The sequence below is a fragment of the Cebus imitator genome, unplaced genomic scaffold, assembly GCF_001604975.1.
Source record: "Cebus imitator isolate Cc_AM_T3 unplaced genomic scaffold, Cebus_imitator-1.0 Scaffold369, whole genome shotgun sequence".
In the NCBI taxonomy this organism is placed as follows: Eukaryota; Metazoa; Chordata; class Mammalia; order Primates; family Cebidae; genus Cebus; species Cebus imitator.
In genome coordinates, this window is record NW_016107684.1 from 1,367,814 (window position 1) to 1,393,079 (window position 25,266).

A 25,266-nucleotide genomic window follows, 5' to 3' on the forward strand; every position below is an offset into this window, starting at 1 on the left:
GTCAGTTGACAACTTTACCAGGTGAAATGTTAAGTGGCAAAAATGTTAAGAAGAAATATCCCTTTCTCACATTTCCCTCAAGCATTCTGGGGGAAAATATACCCAAGCACATATTCCAAAACATTTCGTATTTTGTGCAGACTGTTATTCATTTTCAATGTTTTTAAAATTTCCTGTATTTTTAATTTTGTGGGTACATAGTATGTGTGTATGTTTATGGGGAACATGTGATGTTTTGATTCAGGCATGCAATGTGGAATAAACAGGCACAGAAAAATAAGGATCACATGTTTTCACTTTTTTGTGGGATCTAAAAGGCAAAGCAATTCAACTCATAAACATAGAGAGTAGAGGGATGATTACCACTTTATATATTTCTTACACACATAACTCACTTTATGTGACATAAGGATTTATGCTTCTGTTAACTAAGTCTGAATTATGATCTTTATTCACTTATTTGGAAATAATAGACCCAAAGCTAAAATATTAGCTTTGATTTCAAAAAATCAGAAGCTATGTTTTAAAGAGTTCTTTCCAGTTGTGCCTGCTTAATTTTATTTTTGAGGAAATTTAAGTTCCCATGTCAAAGCAAGGTTGTCTAATATCACCAAAATTTTTGGCAATATTATCACTTTTTGGTAGTATTACCACTTTTTCCATGTGATAAAGGTAAGATTTTTTTTTTCTTATTGTGATAGGTTAGAAAAAAATTTTTCATGTTTCAAAAAGATAGCTGGCTACCAGTTCATTCTTAAAATATTAGTTCAAATACTGCGTAGATTTGAACTAAATATCTCATACATGGTCCTTATAATTGCACCAAACATATTATATTCTATTTACCAGTTCAACATGAGCAAATCTAGCAACTGCACAGTCAATAATAAAACAAAATAAGTTAGTTTTTAAATATAGAAAACAGAAAATCTACAAAATAACCTTGAAATTTAGCAAAAAGGTTGTCATTAGCATGTATTTTACAATGAATCTCCTTTCAGATAAAACCCGTGGGAGAGAGATCCAAGATGGCCGACTAGCAGCAGCTCAGGATTGCATCTCCCAGTGAAAGCGCAGAGAGTGAGTGGATGCCACACTTCCAGACTAATTTTTGTTGCCCACGGACCAGGAGATTCCCAGAGGAGGAGCCCCACGGGTCGCCAGTGCAACTCTTTTGGCCAGTGCAGCTGTTTTGCTGGCGCCCCCGTGCAGCACTTCCAGTGTAGAGTATGTGGGACTGGGTGCCCTTTTAGTTGGCGTTTGGAGCACCAGGAAGGCGGAGTCACCCATTCAACTGATTGAAAAGGGGACTGAAACAGGGAGCCAGACCAGGAGATTCCCCAGCAAAAAAGCACCACGAATCTCAACGCCGCTGTTTCAGCCAGCGCAGTGGGTCGCTGCACGGGAAATTACACAGATCCCAGCACCTTTTCAACAGACGACTGGAACACCTGGGAGAAACCACCGTTCAAAAAAAAAAAAAAAAAAAAAGGCTTTGAGACAGGGAGCTGGTGATCAGCCTCAGCTGGTCCCATCCCCACAAAAAAACAGCAACTGGAAACGCTGAGGGTTGAGAGTTTCACAGGAAGCGCAGCTGAACCCAGGAAGGTCCAGCTCTATGGGGGAGTGGCGTCCACCAAAGGAAAACTAAGAAACAGAAATAACGTCATCACCAACAAGCTGGACGTCCACTCAGAGACGCAATCTGAAAGTCAGCAATAACAAAGACAACAGGTGGATAAATCCACAAAGATGGGAAGAAACGAGAGCAAAAAGGCAGAAAACACTGGAAATTAGAATGCCTCTCCTCCTACAGGGGATCACAGCTCCTCATCAGTAAGGGAACAAGGCCTGATAGAGAATGAATGTGATGAATTGACAGAATCAGGCTTAAGAAGGTGGCTAATAAGAAACTTCTGTGAACTAAAAGAACATGTTCTAACCCAATGCAAAGAAACTAAGAACCTTGAAAAAAGGTTTGACAAAATGCTAACAAGAATAGACAATTTACAGATGAATATAAGTGAATTAATGGACCTGAAAAACACAATACGAGAACTTTGCAAAGTATGCACAAGTTTTAACAGTCAAATTGACCAAGCAGAAGAAATATACCAACTTCATGAAATAAAACGAGAAGACAAGATTAGAGAAGAAATGGTAAAAAGGAATGAGCAAAGTATCCAAGAAATATGGGACTATGAAAAAGACCTAATCTACGTTTGATAGGTGTACCTGAATGTGATGAAGAGAATGAATCCAAGCTGGAAAATATTCTTCAGGATATTATCTAGGAAAAATTTCCCAACCTGGTAAGGCAGGACAATATTCAACTCCAGGTAATACAGAGAACACCACAAAGATATTCCTCAAGAAGAGCAACCCCAAGGCACATAATCGTCAGATTCACCAGGGTTGAAATGAAGGAGAAAATGCTAAGGGCAGCCAGAGAGAAAGGTCAGGTTACGCGCAAAGGGAAGCCTATCAGACTCACAGTAGATCTCTCAGCAGAAACCCTACAAGCCAGAAGAGAGTGGGGCCCAATATTCAACATCCTTAAAGAAAAGAACTTTCAACCCAGAATTTCATTTCCAGCCAAACTAAGCTTCATAAGTGAAGGAAAAATAAAATATTTTGTGAACAAGCAAGTACTCAGAGACTTTATCACCACCAGGCCTGCTTTACAAGAGCTTCTGAAAGAAGCACTACACATAGAAAGGAACAACCAGTATCAGCCATTCCAAACATATACCAAAAGGTAAAGAGCATCAACATAATGAAGAATCTATATCAACTAATGGGCAAAACAGTCAGCTAGCATTAAATGGCAGTATTAAACTCACACATATCAATATTAATCCTAAATTTAAATGGACTAAATGCCCCAATCAAAAGACACAGACAGGCAAATTGGATAAAGAGCCAAAACCCATCAGTATGCTGCATCCAGACCCATCTCACATGCAAGGATACACAAAGATTCAAAACAAAGGGATGGAGGAAGATTTGCCAACCAAATGGAGGGCAAAAAAGACCCAAAAACAAACAAAAAACGAAGGAGTTGTAATTCTCGTCTCCGATAAAATAGACTTGAAAGCAACAAAGATCAAAAGAGGCAAAGAAGGACATTACATAATGGTGAAAGGATCAATGCAACAAGAAGCTAATGATTCTAAATATATATGCACCCAATACAGGAGCACCCAGATACATAAGGCAAGTTCTTAATGACTTACAAAGAGACTTAGACTCCTACACAATAATAGTGGGTGACTTTAACACCACATTGTCAATATTAGACAGATCAATGAGACAGAAAATTAACAAGGATATCCAGGACTTGAACTCAGACCTGGAACAAGTAAACTTAATAAATATTTACAGAACTCTCCACTCCAAATCCACAAAACATACATTCTTTTCAGTACCACATCACACCTACTCTAAATGTGACCACATAATTGGAAGTAAATCACTCCTCAGCAATTGTATAGCATTTCACAGGTTTAAATGAAATATTGATTGGCTGCTTGTTTGTTATTTTCCTCCCGTCTTCATTGTTAAACACAATTATTGGCCTAAAAGAGGTTTTTAATACCCATTTTCAGGCTGCATTCTAGCCTGGGCAATAGAGCAAGATGCCCATTCTCTCTCCCTCTTTCTCTTCCTCTTTCTTTTTCCCTTTCATTCCTTTTTTTCTTTCTCTACTTCTTTCTTTCTTTTACTTTCTTTTTCTCTGTTTTCCCTTTCTTCTTTCAAAAAAAAAAAAAAGAATTGGTGGCTACACTTAGGCCTCTCTCCCTCTCTCTTCCCTGGTGAAATTTCCTGTTTATCATTTCATTCTACATCCTGATTTACTCTAGAACAGTGTTGAACAATAAAAAGTTTTTCAATGATAGAAAAAAAAAAAAACTTGTATTTACTTACTTATAAGCACATTATTATCAGTATTACAATTTTTGTCTTGAAGTATACTTATCTGACATTGTTTTTTGTGTGTTTCTTCTCAAAATATCAACTAATATTCTCTGAAATGAGAATTAAGGTCTCTTTAAGGATATAAAACAGAGGCTGAACGGACTTTGGAGTCAGATGGATCTAAGTACAAATTCCAGCTCTGGGGCTCACTACCAGTGTGATGTGTACATGTAAGGTATTTGACTTTTCTATGCCCTAGAATTCTCACCTGTATAGTAGAATTTCTATAAATGGCAAAAAAAAAAAAATAGATATTTATTAAATGCCTAGAAAATAGGAGACGTTAGATCCATAAATCACCCTTACTTTAAAGGAGTGGATATGTGCCTCCGATGTATGTAGAAAAGAAAGGTTCTGTTTCAGCTCTTCATTTACCTTTTTATTCAACAGACAGTTATTGAGTGCCTACTACTTATCTGACACTAACCTAGACCCCAGAAGACAACACTAAACAAGTTAGCCCTGATGCTTCTCCTTTTTTGAGGTTTTTGAACATATTTACAGCAGAATAGATCTTTTTTCAGTTTTTTTAAAGATAAGCTGTAAAGTATCTTGGCTTATTTTGTAAACTATTTTATCTAAGGTAATATTTTACCTGGCCTACATCCACAGTGTCTAGCAGTTTATCAACTATTCAGAGCACCAAGTGAGACTGGGGAAAGAACATGGGCTTTGAAAACAGACAGAGGGTTTTGGATCCCAATTCTGCCTTGTGACCTTGAACAAGTTGCCGAATTATTTTGAATTATTATTTTCCTACCATTCAACTACCATTGAATGGTTATTGTTATAATACTACATCATTTCTTCAGATCTTACAAAACTACCATTGAATGGTTCAATTACGTTTTACTACATCATGTGTAAAACATAATGTCTGACTTATATTAGGTTTTTAATCAATGTAGCTGTCATAATTATTTATTAAAATACCTGTTTTAGATATTTATTAAAATACCATTATACCATTTTTAAAATGGTAGCTGTTATAATTATTTATTAAAATACCTGGCTGGATGCAGTGGCTCACACATGTAATCCCAGTACTTTGGGATGCCAAGGTGGGCAGATCACGAGGTCAGGAGATTGAGACCATCCTGGCCAACATGGTGAAACCCCATCTCTTCTAAAAATACAAAAATCAGCTGGGTGTGGTGTCGAGTGCCTATAGTCCCAGCTACTCAGGAGGCTGAGGCAGGAGAATTGCTTGAGCCCAGGAGGTGGAGGTTGTAGTGAGCCTAGATCATGCCACTGCACTCCAGCCTGGGCAACAGAGTGAGACTCTATCTAAAATATATATATATATATAAAACCTATGAGTTTTATCATTTTTAACACCATGGGTAATTCTTAATTAAAACTCCTAGGAAGTGTACAACATATACAGCATATCATATCAAAAAATATTCACTTCTTTTCTTTATTTCCTTGCCATAGTTTTCAAAGCCTAAGATACCATCAGTCCTGCAACCTATAAAGCAAGTCCTGAAGGGGTAATCTGATTTGGAGAAATATAGAAACAACAAAGGTAACATAATGCTGATATAGAATGATATAAATAGTGTAGAAATAACAACGACAAATACATACTGAGTGCATATCATATGCTGGCACTTGTCCAACATAATATCATTATCTCTTCATTCCCATCTAAGGTCACTCTAAAGCCTGCGATCTTGAACTGTACTGTAACAATCTCTCTCAAAAGAGATGGCATCCTATACTGAGAATTGTGAGTGGCCCATCAGAATGTTTGCTGAGCCAGATCCAGTAACAGTGGAGGAGAAAACAAAATAGCACAGGAGTCTGGAAAACTGATCCCCCATTCAGGTAGTCTAATTCTGCATCGCATCACTTGTTCAGAAGTACAATCTTAATAAAAGGTATGAGAAGTGAGTTGGTTTTTTTTTTGTCATTCTTAAATCATCCTTTGAAAATAACTGCCTTTCAAGATTGAACTCCCTCCAAAGTAATAAAGGCAAACTTTTAACAGGTTAAAAAGACACAGAATCATTATATTCCTTTTCAATAAAACTATTAAGCATTTCTTCAAAATAAAATAACTCATTAAAAAGGGCACACTGTCCTTTTATACATCAACTTAATCATCTAATCAGTTTAGTGTCCCAAAAAGTATGTAAATACTACTTAATTTACTAGTCAAGTTGGCTTATGGAAATTACTACTTAGCATGATTGCCCCTGGATAAAGAACAAACAGGTAGAGGAAAACATCAATTTAATAAGGTCGTTTCACCCTTCTGGAGTGAGACTATCAAAAACATGTCTAGACTAGTAAATTATGCAGCTGAGCAAAGATTCTTAAAAAGTACTCCAATTATCATTTTAAAAGTTTAAAGAGTTTTCTGTGTTAAGTAACCAACCCTTAGAGGGTCTATAAAGTTTACCAAAATGGCAGCATTTTAAATTAGTCTCTTACCCTTTTCAAGTGCTCCTGTACTTTGGACTCCACATCTTGGATGTGTGAAATCATTTTGTTGACACATGGTGCTGGGATGTTTACTACGGCACAGCTGTGACGTCGACATGGGTAGCTAAAGTAAATGCCTTTATTCACCCCTAAATAGAATGAATGGAAGAAGTTAATTACTCATTCTATACAAAGTAGTAAACCTTGATGTTTCGAATAAGTGAAAACTATTCTGCTTTATTAGTTCTAATACTCTTAAGGTTTCCTTAATAGAGAGGTTGATAAATCTGTCAGAAAATTATAGAACAAACCTTCAAAATGTAAAAGCTAAAATAAAATATCATTCATGATTTAATTCTATAACAAATAAAAATGAACCTAAGAAGCCAAAATAAAACTTCAAGTATCCTTAAAAAACATAGCATCAAGAACTAAACATTTAAAAAAATGAAAAAAATGAAAAAAAAAAAAGTTAACCCATGTGTTTCTAAATAAATTCTTAATTCCTCAAAAATAACTATGAAAGATATTTTAAATATTCCCTTCAAAGAGATGCCCTCTTCCAGTGTAAATAATATCCAACTACTCATGCATTGAAGTTCTTCCTTAAATCCAGCATGAGTTTCTCTTGCTGGAAAAAATAAAAATAAAAGCAGGTCTCCTTCATCCTCATAGTAACCTCATTTTCTACCTTCCATTTCTGAAAATTGGAGTCTCATGCAAAAAGTGATTGATGTTCTCACTATAGCATTCACGCTGTACTCATCATAAAATCCACTCAGTCCGATGTGCCTCAGTGATTCTAATCCTGGCATGTCCCAAATAGACTGAAGGTTGCAGAAGCACAGCAAAGTTGTCCATGAAACTCCCCCAAAGTGCTTACTTGCAGTCCTTTTGACTGTTAAGGACTCTATTGGGCTGGATTATAGTTGCAATCACTGATCTTAAATGGGAGACACAAAATATGCTCAGCGCCTCAATGAGAACAGTGTGATGTCCTCATTTCAACTGACCTTGAGGGAACAGAGAAATAATCCTGTTGTGTTTTGTTTCAATGACAACCCACAGAGATGGTAAATATTTTTGGTATCTTCATTTAAACTGCAATCTTTAAATATCTTTTAAATGAAGCCTTATAATATCTTCCTCTGAAAACACGATCTCTTGTGAAAATGGCATGTTTTGTTTTTAAATAAAAGTGTTCAGTCTATCCTATAATGTTTGAATCTCTCTCTCTCATATATATGTGTATATATGTAACACTGAGCTTTTTTTTTTTTTGAGCACTAAAAATATGTGCCAGACATAAAACTAAGCTAAACACTTTTCATGCCACAATTTATGTAATCTTCACAACAATCTTATAGAATGGGATTATTATCTTGATTTCATAGATGAGGAGATCAAGTCTTAGATAAACTATATGACTTGTCTAAGTCTACAGAACAGGTACGTAGGAGAACTGAGACTGGAACTAAATCTCCCTAGATAAGCAGTATAAGCTGTGAAGACTGTTTTTATATTTTAAAAGTATGGTAAAAGAAAGAGAAACAGTAAAAAACGTACTTCAGGGCATCTCAAATGTTTTGCTTGTTTTTAGGTTTTGAATGTTCCTTCATAATATCAGTGCTGGTATCCTATGTCTTTTAGTTTGCTTTGACCATATTCTGAACACACACACACACACACACACATGTGTGATTATATGTACATAAATGTGTGTGTGATTATATACATATATAAATCTGTAATAGTCAAAAGACCAATGAGCAAGCCAGCAAAAATTACATATTGATCTCCTATCCAAATATCTTCATAAGGGCAGGTTGGCCTTCCTTTTAGAGAAAAGAAGGTTTTGATACACAGTTAACAAGTAAGCAGTCACTGTTACAGTCAAAACATTTGTTTTGCTTCATTTAATGTGGAGAAAACCAGGATAGTAATGATTCCTTTTATATTTTTCTTGACTGTGCCACTTTCAACTTATTTTGTGAATACTAATCAATATCCATAGCACTCCTATAGTTTAGGTCGAATATGTAACATATGGTAAAGTAATGGGAATGAAATCATATGAAATTAAATTTGCACTAAAATCTATAAAAGACATAACATCCTAAGTAGCACAAGATTTAACCAAAATTCAGTAGTTCACGCTACTCTTTTTATTCCATTGCAAGTATGGCATAAGTTAAAACTTTCAATTTTTAAGAATTTTACCCAGCTTAAGGTGACAGCATGATATAATCAAAAGATAGCTGAACTGGGTTCTGTATTTTCTTGACTGAACTGATAGCTAGCTGCACATCTTTAGCTAAAACTATTCAGTCTCTAGGACTTGAATTTCTTACTTAATAAATTAATATATTGGTAGGGTGTTATATAAGATCTTTTTCACCAAAAATTCCAAATATAAATCAAGGAAGCTCCTCCTTGTGAAGCCTGTGCACAAATGGCCAGTGTGCTACAAGGCTATATAAAGTACATAAAGAATTAAGTATGTTAAAGAATTAAGCTACAAGACTTTCATCCTCTGGAAACATGTCTCTGACTAAACTTCCTTTCCCAGAATTAATTCATAAAAGACAAGATCCCCCTGGCTCCAAGCCAGAGTTGAGGTTTGCTGAGACTCTGCAACATGAAACTTTTATTTGAGAAAAAATATCACCTACCTGTTTGTGTGGATAAATGAAATAGAAATACTATGATTACAAACTGTCAACTCTTACTGCTTCATGAATTTGATCCTTATATAATTTATTCACCCAGCTCCAATTATTTAACATTTTATCACAAGAGTCCTTCCTTTTCTTCTGCTTTTTATATGTGCGTCCTTATGTATGTTACCCCAATTATTCCATCATCCCTCTATCTCAACTCAGAACACTTAGGAAAAATTCTGCTGAACACATATTTCCTTTTCTCATTGCTATCCTCTTTAACATCTTGGTTTTCTTTCCAAAATGTAACATAAGTCAGTGCTCTTGAGGTTAAAAATAATTTGTCCTCTATGCAAAGACTCTTTCATGATGAACATAAAACATCTTTAATGTTTTAGGTAAAACAAAGTTCTCTTTAGCTTTTGTTATATATGAGAAAAATAAAAACACCTTTCACTGACATTACAGTTATTACATTTTAATTGGACCTTACACTGTTGGAGACACTTATCACTAAATATCTGGAATAATACACAAGGACTCTCAGAGTTGCAAATGGCTGAAAACTGCGTCTACTTTAACCTCATACAATGTGCAATGCCCCGTTTGGTGTTCACTGACTGCCATTCTCTTCTCTTCAAAATCTGCAACTTCAATACTTTTTTTTAATTTGCTTTGTATACTCATAGCTCTCCCCACTACCTTGCCTGACCACTTCCTACAGCTATTATTCTATATCGAATTTTGCTATGACTAGCAATTTTTTGAAAGAACAGTTTATACTGGCAGCCACAATATCCTCATGTTCTGATCTCTTCTTCAAATTACAATTTCTATACAAATATTAAGATCCATCTTACATGGTTCCTTGCCTGTGAGGAATACTAAGATCTTTCAGACATTCCAGTGCACCTATAGCACTTTTTATTTCTCTTTATTAGAACAGTTCACATTGCATTCTGCTGTTATCACATTTACGTTTTCCCATCTATCTTCCCCATGAAGTTTTACATTCTTTACAGAGAACTATAATAAGTGCCTGAGATAATTATTGAATAAACAAATTTTCTTTTATTTTTTAATTTTTTACCTTGCTGTAATCTGATTTTTGTTCTCTTCATGAACACTTCATTCTTAAATCCCACTACGCAGTATTTCAACTACCATCCATTTCATGATATGAAATTAGTTCTCCAGTTATAAGCAACTCTAAATCTGGATTTTAAAATATGAGATAACTGATTTCGGACATTGAAAAAAATGGGTAGTTCAAAGTTTTTAATCCTGACAAAAGGGAAATTGATAAGGTGACAATTTCCCAACTGCAATAAAGAGCTCTAGGAGCAAAACAGAGCACAGTAATCTTGTTGAGTTGAAAAGCAAATATGAGTTTCATGGACAGTGGATGCATCTGGAAGAAGGCAGGAACTGTAGAAGACAAAGCAATACAGAGAAGAGCCTCAGATACCCACATGGGAGGCCCCTCTGACATATGACATAAAATCCCTGACCAATAACTTCTATCCAGAATGTGCAGAGAAAATTCACAGCTTAGTAATTAGAATATAGGCATAAGACTTAGACTCTTCACAAAACACAATATACAAATGACTAATATGTTAAAAGAAGTTCAACATCATTAGTCATCAAGAAAATGTAAATTTAACTAACAGTTCAATACAACTTCACACACACACACTATAATGCCTAAAATTACAAAGGTTGGCAATGTCCAGTATCAAAGAGGATACAGAACAACCAGAATTTATACATTGCTAGTGGAAACCTAAAATGGTTTCAACACTTTGGAAAACAATTTGGCAATTTCTTGTAAAAGTTAAACTTACCGTATCACTCAGCATTCCACTTCTTTATATTTCCTTATGACAAATAAAAATACGTCCACAAAAAGAATTGTAGGTGAATGTTCATAACAGCTTTCTTGATAATAGTCAAAAATTGGGGCCAGGCTCGGTGGCTCAAGCCTGTAATCCCAGCACTTTGGGATTCCAAGGCAGGTGAATCACCTGAGGTCAGGAGTTTGAGACCAGGCTGACCAACATGGAGAAACCCTGTCTCTACAAAAATACAAAAATTAGCTAGGCGAGGTGGTGGGCACCTGTAATCTTAGCTACTCGGGAGGCTGAGGCAGGAGAATCACTTGAATCCGGAAGCAAAGATTGCAGTGAGCCGAGATGGCTCCATTGCACTCCAGTCTGGGTGACAGAGCTAGATTCCATCTCAAAAAAAAAAAAAAAATTGGAAAATCCCAAATTTCCATTAAAGGCTAAATAAATTGTGAAATATTATACAAGGGAGGAGTATTGATCAATAAAAATGAACAAACTACTGCTATATGTAACAGTATGGATGCATTTTACAGACGTTTTCCTGAGTCTGAAAAAGTTAGGCACAAAGGAGTATAAGTGACATAATTTCACTTATTTGAAATTTTAGAATGGTAAAACTAAGATCATGTTGGAGTTGTGGGAGTTGGTTAAAGTAATAACGTCTATAGAGGGTCATGAATGAACTTTCTGGAAAGATGGAAATTTCTATACAGTGCTTGAGGTGGTAGTTAAATGGATATGTATGTTTATCAAAAGCCATTCACTTGTACACTGTAAATGAGTGGATTTTACTGCATTTAAATTGTACCTCCATACATCTGTTTTATAAAAAAAAAAAAAAAAGACCTATAAGCACATCCTAGTGACAGAACTCAATAACCATGTATCATTTTCCTGCTTTGTTAACCTTTTATACTACGCAACATTGTAGGCAGCCCTTCCTTGAAGTATCCTTTTAATAACTTCTTCTAGCTGCTTCTTCACCTATTTTTTCTCATATTCCTTAAACATGACTATTTAATAATAATTTTTTCCTCTACACTTTCTTCTATAATCATCTCCATTAAGTGTTTAACTCTCAGCTAAACAGCTTTAGACTTAACTTTGCCCTGAGCTTTTTGCCAAATGTACAAATTCCCCAAAACTGTCCTTCCTAGACTCCCATCTTAGCACTGAGAGTAGGGAAGGGAAGTCTGGACCTGCAGCATTCTATGCAGAATGGGAGAAGGTTGACAGATAAAACTAAAATGTACCCATTGAGAAGTTGATATACCACAAACAAGGAAATACATTCACATCAGAAAACTAAAATGCCAAAGCAGAAAGGCTACAGAAGAAAAGGAACACATTTCTACGATCAGAACTATATAGAGCTTGAAGGGATAAAGTAGGGATCCAGGGGAGCTCCAAGATGGAAGGGATCTGACACAGTACAGGCAGTGAAAATGATGCCTGGTACAGAGGATCCTCAGAAATGATTTGAAAAGTAAAAGAACTGTTACTAGTAGAAGGTATCCAAGTTACTGGTGGCAAATCTACATGGGTCTGCAGCAAATTCACTTCTTGCCTCCTCAGACAAAAGAATTTGACAGGGAATCATCATAAGGCAGAAGGACAGATCGATGCAAGTTTCAGAACAGGAGTGAAAGTTTTATTAAAAAGCTTGACAACAGTAAGGAAAGGGAGGAAAAAAAGAAGAAAGGTACAACTTGGATAATGCCAAGCAGGTGACTTGAGAAACCAAGTGCACAGCTTGACTTCTTGACTTGGGGTTTTATACGTTGGCATATTTTCAAGATACTTCTCCCCACTCCTGAAAGTTTATTGGGAAGCTGCTGATGCGTTTAAGGTGTTTTCTATTAGGAGACAGCCTTTCTCTGGCACCAGCTGTGACCAATTATTACTTTAGATAAACAGTTAACAAACACTTGATCATCACTTGATGGTCACTCAACACATCTTGTGTGTTGGGGGAGGGGCGGGAGGGGTGAGAGCGGAGAGCCCTCTTTTGCCCTGCTCATGCCTGGGTGGCTACCTACTGCAATTTTTTTCTCTTTTTAAATTTCAACTTTTATTTTAGATTCAGGGAGTGCAAGCTCAGGTTTGTTACACGGGTATATTGTGTGATGCTGAGGTTTGGGGTATGATTGCTCTTGTCACCCAGGTATTGAGCACAGTACCTAATGGTTAGTTTTTTAACCTTTGGCCCTTTCGCTTTGTCCTCCCTATAGTAACCCCCAGTGTCTATTGTTGCTATTTTTATGTCCATGAGTACCCATTGTTTAGCTCCCACTTATAAGTAAGAACATGAAATATCTGGTTTTCTGTTTCTGTGCTAATCTACTTAGGATAATGGCTTCTAGTTGCATCCATGTTGCTGCAAAGAAGTTGATTTCTTTCTTTTTTATGGCAGTCTAGCATTTCTTGGTATACATGTACCAAATTTTCTTTATACAGTCCACCATTGGTGGATATCTAGATTGAATCTACATCTTTGCTATTGCGAATAATGCTGTGATGAACATGAGTACATTATTTTTTGGGTAGAATGATTTATTTCCTTTTGGATACATATCCAGTAATGGGATTGCTGGGTTGAATGCTAGTTCAGCTCTTAGTTATCTGACAAATCTCCAAACTCCTTTTCACAGTGATTGAACTAATTTACATTCCCACCAACAGTGTATAACGATTTCCTTTTCTCTGCAGAGTCGCCAGCATCTGTTGTTTTTGGCTTTTTAGTAATATTCATTCTGACTGGTATGAGATGCTATCTCATTATCGTTTTCATTTGCATTTCTCTAATGATTAGTGATATTGAACATTTTTTCATATGCTTGTTGGCCATGTGTACATTTTCTTTTGAAAAGTGTTCATGTCTTTTGCCAACTTTTTAATACGGTTGTTTTATGCTTGTAAACTTTTTTAAGTTCCTTATAGACTCTGGATATTAGGCTTTGGTCAGATGCATAGTTTGTGAATATTTTCTCCCATTCTTTAGGCTGTTTACTTTGTTGATAGTTTCTTTTGCTGTGCGAAAAACTTTTAGTTTAATTAAATTTCACTGTCAATGTTTTGTTTCATTGTAATTGCTTTTCAGGACTTAGTCATAAATTCTCTCCCAAGACTGATATCCAGAATGGTATTTTCTAGGTTCCCTTTTAGGATTCTTATAGTTTGAGGTCTTACATTTAAATCTTTAGTCTATCTTAATTTTCATATTTGGTGAGAGGGAGGGGTCCAGTTTCAGCCTTCTGTTTATGGCTAGCCAGCTATCTCAGCACCGTTTATTTAATAGGGAATCTTTTCCCCATTGCTTATTTTTGTTGACTTTGGCAAAGATGAGATGGATGCCAGCGTGAGGTTTTACTTCTAGGTTCTCTATTCTGTTCCACTGATCTATATATCCATTTTTGTACCAGGACCATGCTCTTTTAGTTCCTGTAGCCATGTAATATAAAAGCAAGTAAAATGATGCCTCCAGCTTTGTTCTTTTTGGCTAGAATCGCTTAGACTGTCTCAGTTCTTCTTTGGTTCTGTATGAATTTTAAAGTAGTTTTTTCTAGTTCTGTAAAAGATGATATTGGTAGCTTTATAGAAATAGCAATGTAGATTGCTTTGGGCCATGTGGCCATTTAATAAACATTGATTCTTCCAATCTATAAGCATGGAATATTTTTCCATTTGTTTGTGTCATCTATGATTTCTGTCAGCAGTTCTCCTTGTAGAGCTCTTTGTAGTTCTCCTTGTAGAGCTCTTTCAATTGCTGGACAGAGGAATTCATAGATATTTTATTATTTTATGGCTACTGGAAATGGAAGTGCATTCTTGATTTGGCTCTCAGTATGAACATTTTGGTATATAGAATTGCTACTGATTTTTGTACATTAATTTTTCACTGTGAAATGTTACTGTGTCAGTTCTAGGAGCCTTTTGGTAGTCTTTAGGGTTTTCTAGGTGTAGAATCATATTGTTAGCAAAGGGACAATGACTTCTTTTTGACATCTTCCTGTCTAGATGCCTTTTTTTTTTTTTTTTTCTCTCACCTGATTGCTCTGGCAAGGACTCCCAATACTATGTTAAACAGGAGTAGTCAGAATAGGTATGCTTATCTTGTTCCAGTTCTAAAGGGGAATGCTTCCAGTTTTTGCTAATTCAGTATGATGCTGGATGTGGGTCTGTCATAGATGGCTCTTACTATTTTGAGGTATGTTCATTTGATGCCTAGTTTCTTAAGCATTTTTATGAAGTGATGTTGGATTTTATCAAAAGCTTTTTCCACATCTATTGAGATGATCATAATGTTTTTGCTTTTAATTCAATTTATGTGGGGAGTTACTTTATTGATTTGCATATGCTGAACTGAACTTGCATCCTAGGAATAAAGCCTTACTAGATCATGGTAAATTAACTTTTTGATGTGCTGCTGGATTCAATTTGCTAGTATTTTGTTGAGGATTTTAGTATTTATGTTCATGAAGGATATTGGCCTGTCATTTTTTGGTATCAGGGTGATTCTGGCTTTGTAGAAGGAGTCTTTCCACTTTGATATTTTGTAACAGTTTCAGTAGGATTGGTGCCAGCTCTTCTTTGTATGGCTGGTAGAATTTAGCTGTGAATCAACTTGGTCTGGGACTTTTGGTGGTTGGTAGGCTTATTATTACTGATTTAATTTTAGAACTCAATACTGATCTATTCAGAGTTTCAGCTTATTCCTGATTCAATCTTGTGAGACAACGTGTTTCAAGGAATTTATTCATTTCCTCTAGATTTTTTAGTTTGTGTGACTAGAGGTGTTCACAATAGTCTCTGGGGATCTTTTGCATTTCTGTGGCATTAGCTGTAATTTCACCTTTGTTATTCTTGATTGTGCTTATTTGTATCTTCTCTCTTTTTTTGTTAATTTAGCTAGTGATCTATCAATCAATCTTGTTTATCATTTCAAAAAAAAAAAAACCAGCTTATGGTTTCATTGATTCTTTACGTAAATTTTTGGATTTCAATTTCATTCAGTTCTGCTTGATTTTAGTTACTTCTTTTCCTCTGCTAATTTTGGAGTTAGTTTGTTCTTGTTTTTTCAGTTCCTGTAGGTGTAATGTTAGATTGTCAATTTGAAATATAACTTTTGTCATTTTGCACTACAAACTTTCCTCTTGATCACTGCTTTTGCTTCATCCCAGAGATTTAGGTATGTTGTGTGTCTGTTTTCATTTATTTTCAAATAACATTTCTATTTCTGCCTTAATTTGATTGTTTACCCAAAAGTCATTTAGGAGCAATTTGTTTAATTTTCATGTAATTGTGTGGTTTTGAGAGATCTTAGTATGATTTATATATATATATATATATATATATATATATATATATATATATTTTCATTACTTTTAAATTTTTTGAGACAGAGTCTTGAATCGCTTTGTTCCCAGGCTGGAGTACTGTGGCATGATCACAACTTACTGTGGCCTTGACCTCCAGGACTCAAGTGATTCTCCCACCTCAGCCTCCCAAGTAGCTGGGAATACATGCATGTGACACCATGCCCAGCTAATTTTTGTGTATCTTTTGTAGAGATAGGGTTTCACCATGTTGCCCAGGCTGGTTTCAAACTCCTGGACTCGAACAGTCCACCCAGACTGTATTTCTATTTTTATTCTGTGGCCCGAGAGTATGGTTGGTATAATTTTGATTTTTAAAAATTTATCAAGACTTGCTTAATGGCTGAGCATGTGTTCAATCTTGGAGTATGTTCCATGGGCAGATAAGAAGTATGTATATTCTGTGGTTGACAGGTGGAGTATTTTGCAGATGCCTATTAGTTCTAATTTGTCAAGGGTCAAGTTTAAGTCCAGAATTCATTTGTTTTCTGCCTTAACAATCTGTGTAATGCTGTCAGTAGGGTATTGAAATCCCTCACTATTATTGTGCGGCTAATTTTTTTCACAGTTCTAGAATTACTTGTTTTATAAATCTGGGTGCTCCAATTTTGGGTGTGTATATATTTAGGATCCTTAAGCCTTCTTGTTGAATTGAACCCTTTAACATTATATAATGTCCTTTGTCCTTTTATACTGTTGGTGATTTAAAATCTGTTTTACCTGATATAAGAATAGTGACCTCTGCTCTTTCTTATGTTCCATTGACTATGTGTTCCAACTATTGACTTTGAACCTAGAGGTGTCATTAGATATGAGATGGGTCTCAAACACAGTACGTGAATGAATCTTGTTTTTTTTTATTGTTGTTGTTGTTGTTGTTGTTTTTAAACTGGACTCGCCACTCTATGCCTTTTAAGTAGGGCATTTAGACCATTTACATTCAAGATTAATATTAGTATGCAAGGTTTCGGTCCCATCATGTAGTTATTAGCCGGCTGCTTTGTAGTTTCTATTGTGTGGTTGCTTAATAGGGTCTAAGGGCTATTTAGTGTGTTTTTGTGGTAGCAGGTATTGTTTTTTGGTATCTGTGTCTATAACTCTTGTAAGGATCTCTTGTAAGGTTGGTACAGTGGTAGTGAGTTCCTTTAGTGCTTGGTTGGCTAGAGAAGATTTTATTTCTCCTTTATTTATAATGCTTAATTTGACAGATGAAATTCTTGATTACCATTTCTCTTTTTAAGGATAATGAAAATAGGTCTGCAATCTCTCATGGCTTGTAAGGTTTCTGCTGAGAGGGTCACTGTTAACTTACTAGGGTTCCCTTTGCATGTGATCTGATCTTTTTCATTCGCTGCCATTAAGATTTTTTTTCTTTAGTGCTGACTGTGGACACTCTGGTTACTATATGCCTTGTTGATGTTCATTTTGTAGAGTGTCTTTTAGGTGTTCTCTGGATATTCTGTATTTGGATGTTTATTCTCTAGCAAGATGAGAGAAATTCTCTTTATTCCCTTAAATATGTTTTCCAGGTTGTTTTCTTTTTCTTCTTCTCTCTCAGAATATGAATTATTTGTAATTTCATTGCTTTTCATAACCCCATATTTCTAGAAGACTTTGTTCACTTAAAAAAATTATTTTTGTCTGGCTTAGTTATTTCAAAAGACCAGTCTTCAAGCTCTGAATTATTTTCTTCTGCTTGGTCCTGACTACTGATAAAGCTTTCAATTGTACTTTTAAATTCTTTGAGTTTTTAAGTTCCCAAAGCTCTGACTGATATATTTTTAAGATGTTTATCACTTCTTTCATTTCTTGAATTGCTTTGTTGATTTTCAACCTCATTTGGATTTTGTCGAGCTTTCTTGCAATTTATGTTTTGAATTCTTTATCTGTTATTTCCTAGTTTCAACTTTTGTTAGAGACCATTACTGGAGAGCTAGTGTGATCCTTTCTTGGTGTCTCTACATTCTGATTTTTCATAGTTCCTGAATTCTTGCATTAATTTCTTCTCATTTGGACATTCTGGCAACTCTAAATTTTGTAAATATTTTCATGCAGGTAGAATTTTTTTTTTCTTTCTTTGTCTATATTTTTTTCTTTCCATTTCTCTAATACCCTCCCTAGGAGTGTGAGTGCAGAGAATGGTGGGTAGGGTCTTTTGGTTTTGCTTCTACAGTGCTATTCACTTCTGTCGGCAGGTTTTTTATTAGGCTGTGCAATTCAACATACAAGCCAATAATAGATGGCATTTATGGGTAACAGCCAGCTGTGGTATATACTTGATTCTTGTTTACTGGGAGAAGCTCTTTTTTGCTTTATGCAATAGGAAGATTCCTGGAGTATACAGTCTGAGTTCCTTCCCCAGCCCCATAGGGCTAGGGACAAGATAGGCAGGACACTCTAGGAAGGTCCACCTATAGGTCCTCCAGTGGCCAGAATATACAACAGAATTGAGGGAGAATCCAGTAGGCAGCCTCTAGGTACCCAGAGGTGTGCCTAGACTGGGAGCAGGAAACCTCCTCATCCCTAAGTTCTCTGCATGGTGATGGAGGGTGGCTTAAACTCCAAGTCTATGTGAGTGGGTGTTCCAGATGTCTGAAGATCTGCCTTTGCATGGAGCAAAGTGAACCCTTAAACAACAGATTTCTGCACAAGAAAGGTAGGCTGCTGTTCCAGGTCAGTGAGTGTTCCAAATGCCTGGAGATCTGCCTATGTGTGGAGTAGTGACAGCCCACTCCACCATGATCTATGCATAGGAAGGGTGGTACAACTCAGGCTGCTAATCCAGGTGAGGGAGTATTCTGAACACCTGGAGACCTGGCTGGGTGTGGAGCAAAGAGGGCCCTACTGTACCACAATCTATATCTATGAAGAGAAGGGCAGCTTAGGCTGCTCGTCCAGGCAAGTGGGTACTCTGAATGACTAGATTTCTGTCTGGGGTGGAGTGTAGAGGGCCCTGCTGCACCACAGGCTCAGGAGAGCAGGATGGGGCACCCAGCATAGATAGATGCAACCCATTCCAGGTTGCCAAGCTGATCCTGATTGCAAGTCTCATCAACCAGGAAGAGCTGTGGTAGCTCTGCTCCTTCCCCTGGCCTGTGATGAGGGAGAACACAATTCCAGCACCTACTAATTAAGCACTTTCCACATTTCTGGCTGTAGAGGCACCTATCCTGCTCCAAAGTAAGCAAAGCAGTACTCTAATTCCTGGCCTAAGACTAACGTGCCTGTGCAGCTGTGTTGCTGGGTCACCAAAGAACAGCTGAGTTTGCATGCACCCAAATTAAAAATGGTCTCCTGCTCTCAGCACTGGGTTTAAAAAAGTGCCTGCAGCTTTTCCCAGTGTCTTTCCCTCACAGTGTCTCTATGCCTTTCCCCAAGTTACCTGCAGGGCTTGAAGGAAACAAAGTGTGCTCCTTCAGCTTGGGTTGCTCAGATTCCTAGTAGAAAGGTAAATCACAGAGGTAGCCTTTCTGCCTCTCCTGTGTACTGGAGTTTCACTCACTTTTATCAGCCAGATGCTGTCACAGGGGCTGTTAGCCTGCATTCTCCTCCCTGGGAATTGGAATGTCCTTCATAATTCTGGTGAATTCTCATTTTACTTCTTGAATTAACACTCACAGAGTTGATCTTTATGCACTATCTTGCTATTTTCAAGTGGCCAAGGCATGCTAAGAGCCTCTAATCTGTCATCTTGCAGAAAAATCAACATAAGTTCCTATATTAATATAGAGAGAATATTCAGTCCCTGTAAGTACTAGTCGGTCACCAAATGTTAACACTTATTTTGTAATATGTCTCTAATCCCTTTCATATTCATTGATCCTAATTAGATCAGGTCTTTGTTACAATAAGCCTGAACAATAATAAGAAGCAAATCAGTTTCTAAATGCCTGGAGAACTGGCTGGGTGTGGAGCAGAGAGGGCCCCACTCCACCACAATAGCCAGATAATTCCTGTAGCCAAATAATTCTGTGTTGCATGCTCAGACCTTGTAAGCAAATAAGTTAGTCAGTAACCTCCCTAATCAGAGTAGGCTCTGGTTATACAACCAGAGACTGAGAAATGAAGTTAATACTCTTGCGCCTGAAATTCAAAATCCTTCTTGACTGCATGTCAATCATTTCTACCTTTTTCTGAACCATCTTCACATTTCTGAATTCTCCCTATTCTATAGATGAATACATCTATGCTTCCTAAATTTTGTGTTATTTTCTAACTGTTGACACATTCTATTCTACTTTCTTAAATTTTCTCCTCACCTTTTTTCCATATACAAATGCATTCTTTAAACTCATTTCAAATCTTTCCTGATCCATCAACATTTGTCTTAATGCCTGGAGACCATGCAAATTGGTCTTACTCAAAATACTGAAGATATCTGTCATCCATGGTATTCATTCGGCAGGTACTTCCTTATGTTATCTCTGCTGATACACTATATAACTATTCTTTTATGTTGTATTGTAGAAATTGTTGTATATATTTTATTTATTTTTCTTTTGATTTAAGATTATCCTTCATATATTTTTTTGGCCTACAAGATTTTACACTTCTTATGAGGCTTATTTCTTAAATATCTTTGTAGCATAATACCACATAGATTTCCAGTATCTTGAATTAATTGGTTCATAAGTCATTTATTTGCTGTCTTATAAATCTGTTCAAAATTGACTCAGCAATAAACTCTAAGTCAAGATCTTAAAATTGTATTCAAGATTTCTATTAGACATACACAGATGAAAGAATCATAATGGTAATTTATTTCAATTTAAAACTGAAAAATCCCAGAGTATTAATTTTTCAAAATCAAGATTAAAAATTTTTGATATAGTTTTTAACCAAAATGTCCTAAAAAGAAACAAGTAGGCACCCCAATAGACATATGTATACATTTCCTCAACTCTTTCCACCACTTTCTATATTGAGTATCAGAAACACTTTTCGAGATAATGTTTATAGATTCTCATTGTACAGGTCTTTAATTCTGTAACTAAAAAATACATATCCAATTGACAGGAGCCAAGATAGCCGAATAGAAACAGCTCTGGTTTATAGACAAATACATCTATGCTTCCTAAATTTTGTGTTATTTTCTCACTGTTGACATATTCTATCTACTTTCCTAAATTTTATCCTCACATTTTCTTTTCATATACAAATTCTTTAAGACTCAGTTCAAATCTCTCCCGATCCATTAACATTTTTCTTAATGCTTGGAGACCATTCAAACTGATCTTATTCAAAATACTGAAGATACCTGCCATCCGTGATATTCATTTGGCATATACTTCTTTGTGTCATCTCTGCTGATACACTATATAACTATTCTTTTATCCTCTTAGCAAGATGAACATGGAAGGCAGGTGATTCCTCCATTTCCAACTGAGGTATCCAGTTTACCTCAATGTGATTGACTAGACAGTGGATGCATCCCACGGAGAGTGAGCAGAAGCAGGGTGGAGCATTGTTTCACCTGAGAATTGCATGGGGTAAGGAGACATCCCTCCACCAGCAAAGGGAAGTGATGAGGAAATATGCTACCCAGTGTAGCTACTACACTTTTCCCATGGATTTTTGCAATCTGCAGATGAGGAGATTTCTTCATTACCTTACACCACCAGGGCCCTGGGTCTCAAGCACAAAACTGAGTGGCTGTTTGGGCAGGCACTGAGCTGCAAGAGTTTTCATATACTCCAGCAGCACCTAAAACTCCAGTGAGACAGGAGAACCATCCACTCCCATGAAAAGGGGGCTGAAGCTGAAGCCAAGGAGCCAAGTGGTCTTGCTCATTGAGTCCCACTCCCACAGAGCCCAGCAAGCTGAGAACCACTGGCTTGAAATTTCCACTGTCAGCACAGCAGTCTCAAGTCAGCCTGGGATGACTGAGTTACCAGCGGGGAGGGATGACTGCCATTACTGTGGCTTTAGTAGGATATTTTCCCCTGACAGTGCTAAAGAGACTAGGACATTTGGACTGGGTGGAATTCCCCACAGTGCAGCAAAGCAGCTGAGGGGCCAGACTGCTTCTTCAGATCCCTCCCTCACTGGGCAGGGCCTCCTTGCAGGAAGTCCAGCAGCTCCAGTCAGGGACTTACAGACGGAACTCTCATCTCCCTAGGAAAGAGCGCTGTGGGGGAGAGGTGGCCGTGGTCTCAGGTTCCGTTGACTTAATCTTTCCTGCCTGGAAGTTCTGAAGAGAACAGCTGATCCTAACAATGGGGATTCCCCCAGCACAGCACACCAGCTCCACAAAGGAACAGACGGCCTCTTCAAATGGGTCTCTGACCCCCTTGCCTCCTGACTGGGTGAGACCTCCCAGCAAAGGTAGCCAGATACCTCACACAAGAGAGTTCAGGTCAGGGTATTAGGTCAGTGCCCCTCTAGGATGAAGCTTCCAGAGGAAACAGAAGGCAGCAATCTTTGCTATTCTGCAGCCTCCACTGGTGATACCGAGGCAAACAGAGTCTGAAGTGGATACCTAGCAAACTGTAGCATACTTGCCTAAGAGGGGCCTGACTATTAGAAGAAAAACAAACAGAAAGAAAGCAACAACAACAACATCAACAAAAAAGATGCCACAAAAACCCCATCCAAAGGTTATTAGCCTCAAAGATCAATGGTAGATAAATCCATGAAGATGAAGAAAAACCAATGCAAAAACACTGAAAATCCCCAAAACTGGAATGCCTCTTCTCCTTCACAGGATCACAACTCATCATCAGCAAGGGAACAAAGCTGGACAGAGAATGACTTTGACAAATTGACAGAAGTAGGCTTCAGAAGGTGGGTAATAACACACTTTTCTGAGCTAAAGTAACCAAATGCAAGGAAGTGAAGAACCTTGAAAAAAGATTAGATGAAATGCTAACTAGANTCTTCTCCTTCAAATAATCACAACACTTATTGAGCAAGGGCACAGAATGGGGCTGAAGCTGAGATGGATGAACTGACAGAAGGAGGCTTTAGAAAGTGAGTAATAGTGAATTTTACTGACCTAAAGGATTATGTTCTAACTCAATGCAAAGAAGCTAAGAACCATGATAAAAGGTTACAGGAGCTGTTAACTAGAATAACCAGTTTAGAGAGGAATATAAATGACCTGATAGAGTTGAAAAACACAGCACGGGAACTTCATGATGCAAACATAAGAATCAATAGCTTAATCAACCAAGCAGAAGAGAGAATACCAGAGCTTGAAGACTATCTTGCAGAAATAAGGCAGGCAAACAAGATTAAATTTTTTAAAAATGAAACAAAACAAACAAAACCTCTGAGAACTATGGAACTATGTAAAAAGACTGAATCTATGACTGATTGGAGACCCTGAAAGAGATGGAGAGAATGAAACCAAGTTGGAAAACACACTTCAGGACACCATCCAGGAGAACTTCCCCAACCTAGAAAGACAGGCCAATTTTCAAATTCAGGAAATCCAAAGAACCCCAGTAAAATACTCCGTGAAAAGAGTTAACCCCAAGACACATAATCATCAGATTCTCCAACGTCAAAATGAAGAAAAAAATGTTAATGGTAGCCACAGAGAAAGGCAAAGTTGTCTACAAAGGGAAGCCCATCAGGCTAACAATGTGCTTCTCAGTGGAAACCCTACAAGCCAGAAGAGATTGGGGGACAATATTCAACATTCTTAAAAGAAATTCCAACCCAAACTTTCATATCAGGCCAAACTAAGCATCATAAATGAAGGAGAAATAAAATATTTTTTAGACAAGCAACTGCTGAGGGATTTTGTGAACACCAGGTCTACCTTGCAAGAGCTCCTAAAGGAAGCACTAAACATACATAGGAAATACCATTACTATCCACTACAAAAACACACTGATGTACACAGACCAACAACTCAATGAGGCAACTACATTAACAAGTCTGCAAAATTAACCAGCCTATGTCATGATGACAGGATCTAATTCATACATAATATTAACATTAAATGTAAATGGTCTAAATGACCCAATTAAAAGACATGGAATGGCAAACTGAATACAAAGACAGGACCCATCAGTGTGCTGTATTCAAGAGACACATCTCACATGCAAAAACACATATAAACTCAAAATAAAGGGATTGGAGGAAAGTTTACCAAAAAAAAAATTGAAGGAGAAGAAAAGAAGAGGTTACAATCCTAGTTTCTGGAAAAACAGACTTTAAACCAACAGAGGTCAAAAAAGGCAAAGAAGGCCATTACATAATGTTAAAGGTTCAATTCAACAAGAAGAGCTAACTATTCTAAATATATATGCACCCAATACAGGAGCATTGAGATTTTAAAACAAGATCTTAGAGGCCTACAAAGAGACTTAGACCCCCACACAATAATAGAGGGAGACTTTAATACCCCATTGTCAGCATTAGACATATCATTGAGACAGAAAATCAACAAAGATGTTCAGGACTTGAACTCAGCTCTAGAACAAGTGGACCTGATAGATATGCACAGCACTCTCCACCCAAAAACAACAGAATATACATTTTTCTCAGTGCCATGTGGTACTTACTCTACAATTGATTACATAATTGGAAGTAAAACACTTCTCAGCAAATGCAAAATAACTGAAATAATAACAAACACTCTCTCAGACCACAGTGCAATCAAATTAGAACTCAAGATTAAAAAGCCCTCTCAAAATCACACAACTACATGGAAATTGAACAACCTGGTCCTTAATGACTCCTGGGTAAATAATGAAATTAAGACAGAAATCAAGAAGTTCTTTGACACCAATGAGAATAGAGTGACAAAATATCAGAATCTCTGGGATGCAGCTAAAGAAGTGTTAAGTGGGAAATTTATAGCACTTACATCAAAAAGCTAGAAAGATCTCAAAGCAACACCCTAACATCACAACTGAACGAACTAGAGAACAAAGTGTAAACAAACTCCTGAGCTAGCAGAAGACTAGAAATAACCAAGCTTAGAATGGAACTGAAGGAGATAAACACACAAAAAAACACCAA

The 25,266-nt window shown here is 36.8% G+C and overlaps 1 protein-coding gene across 1 annotated transcript in view; it reads right to left on the reverse strand.

Moving 5' to 3' along the window:
• Positions 1-25,266, reverse strand: part of CCDC178 (coiled-coil domain containing 178) — a 477,354-nt gene that overhangs the window by 400,489 nt on the left and 51,599 nt on the right. Inside the window, exon 5 of the mRNA XM_017507137.2 lies at positions 6,418-6,557. Coding sequence (XP_017362626.1) covers positions 6,418-6,557 — 140 coding nt within the window. The remainder of the gene's footprint in view (positions 1-6,417; positions 6,558-25,266) is intronic.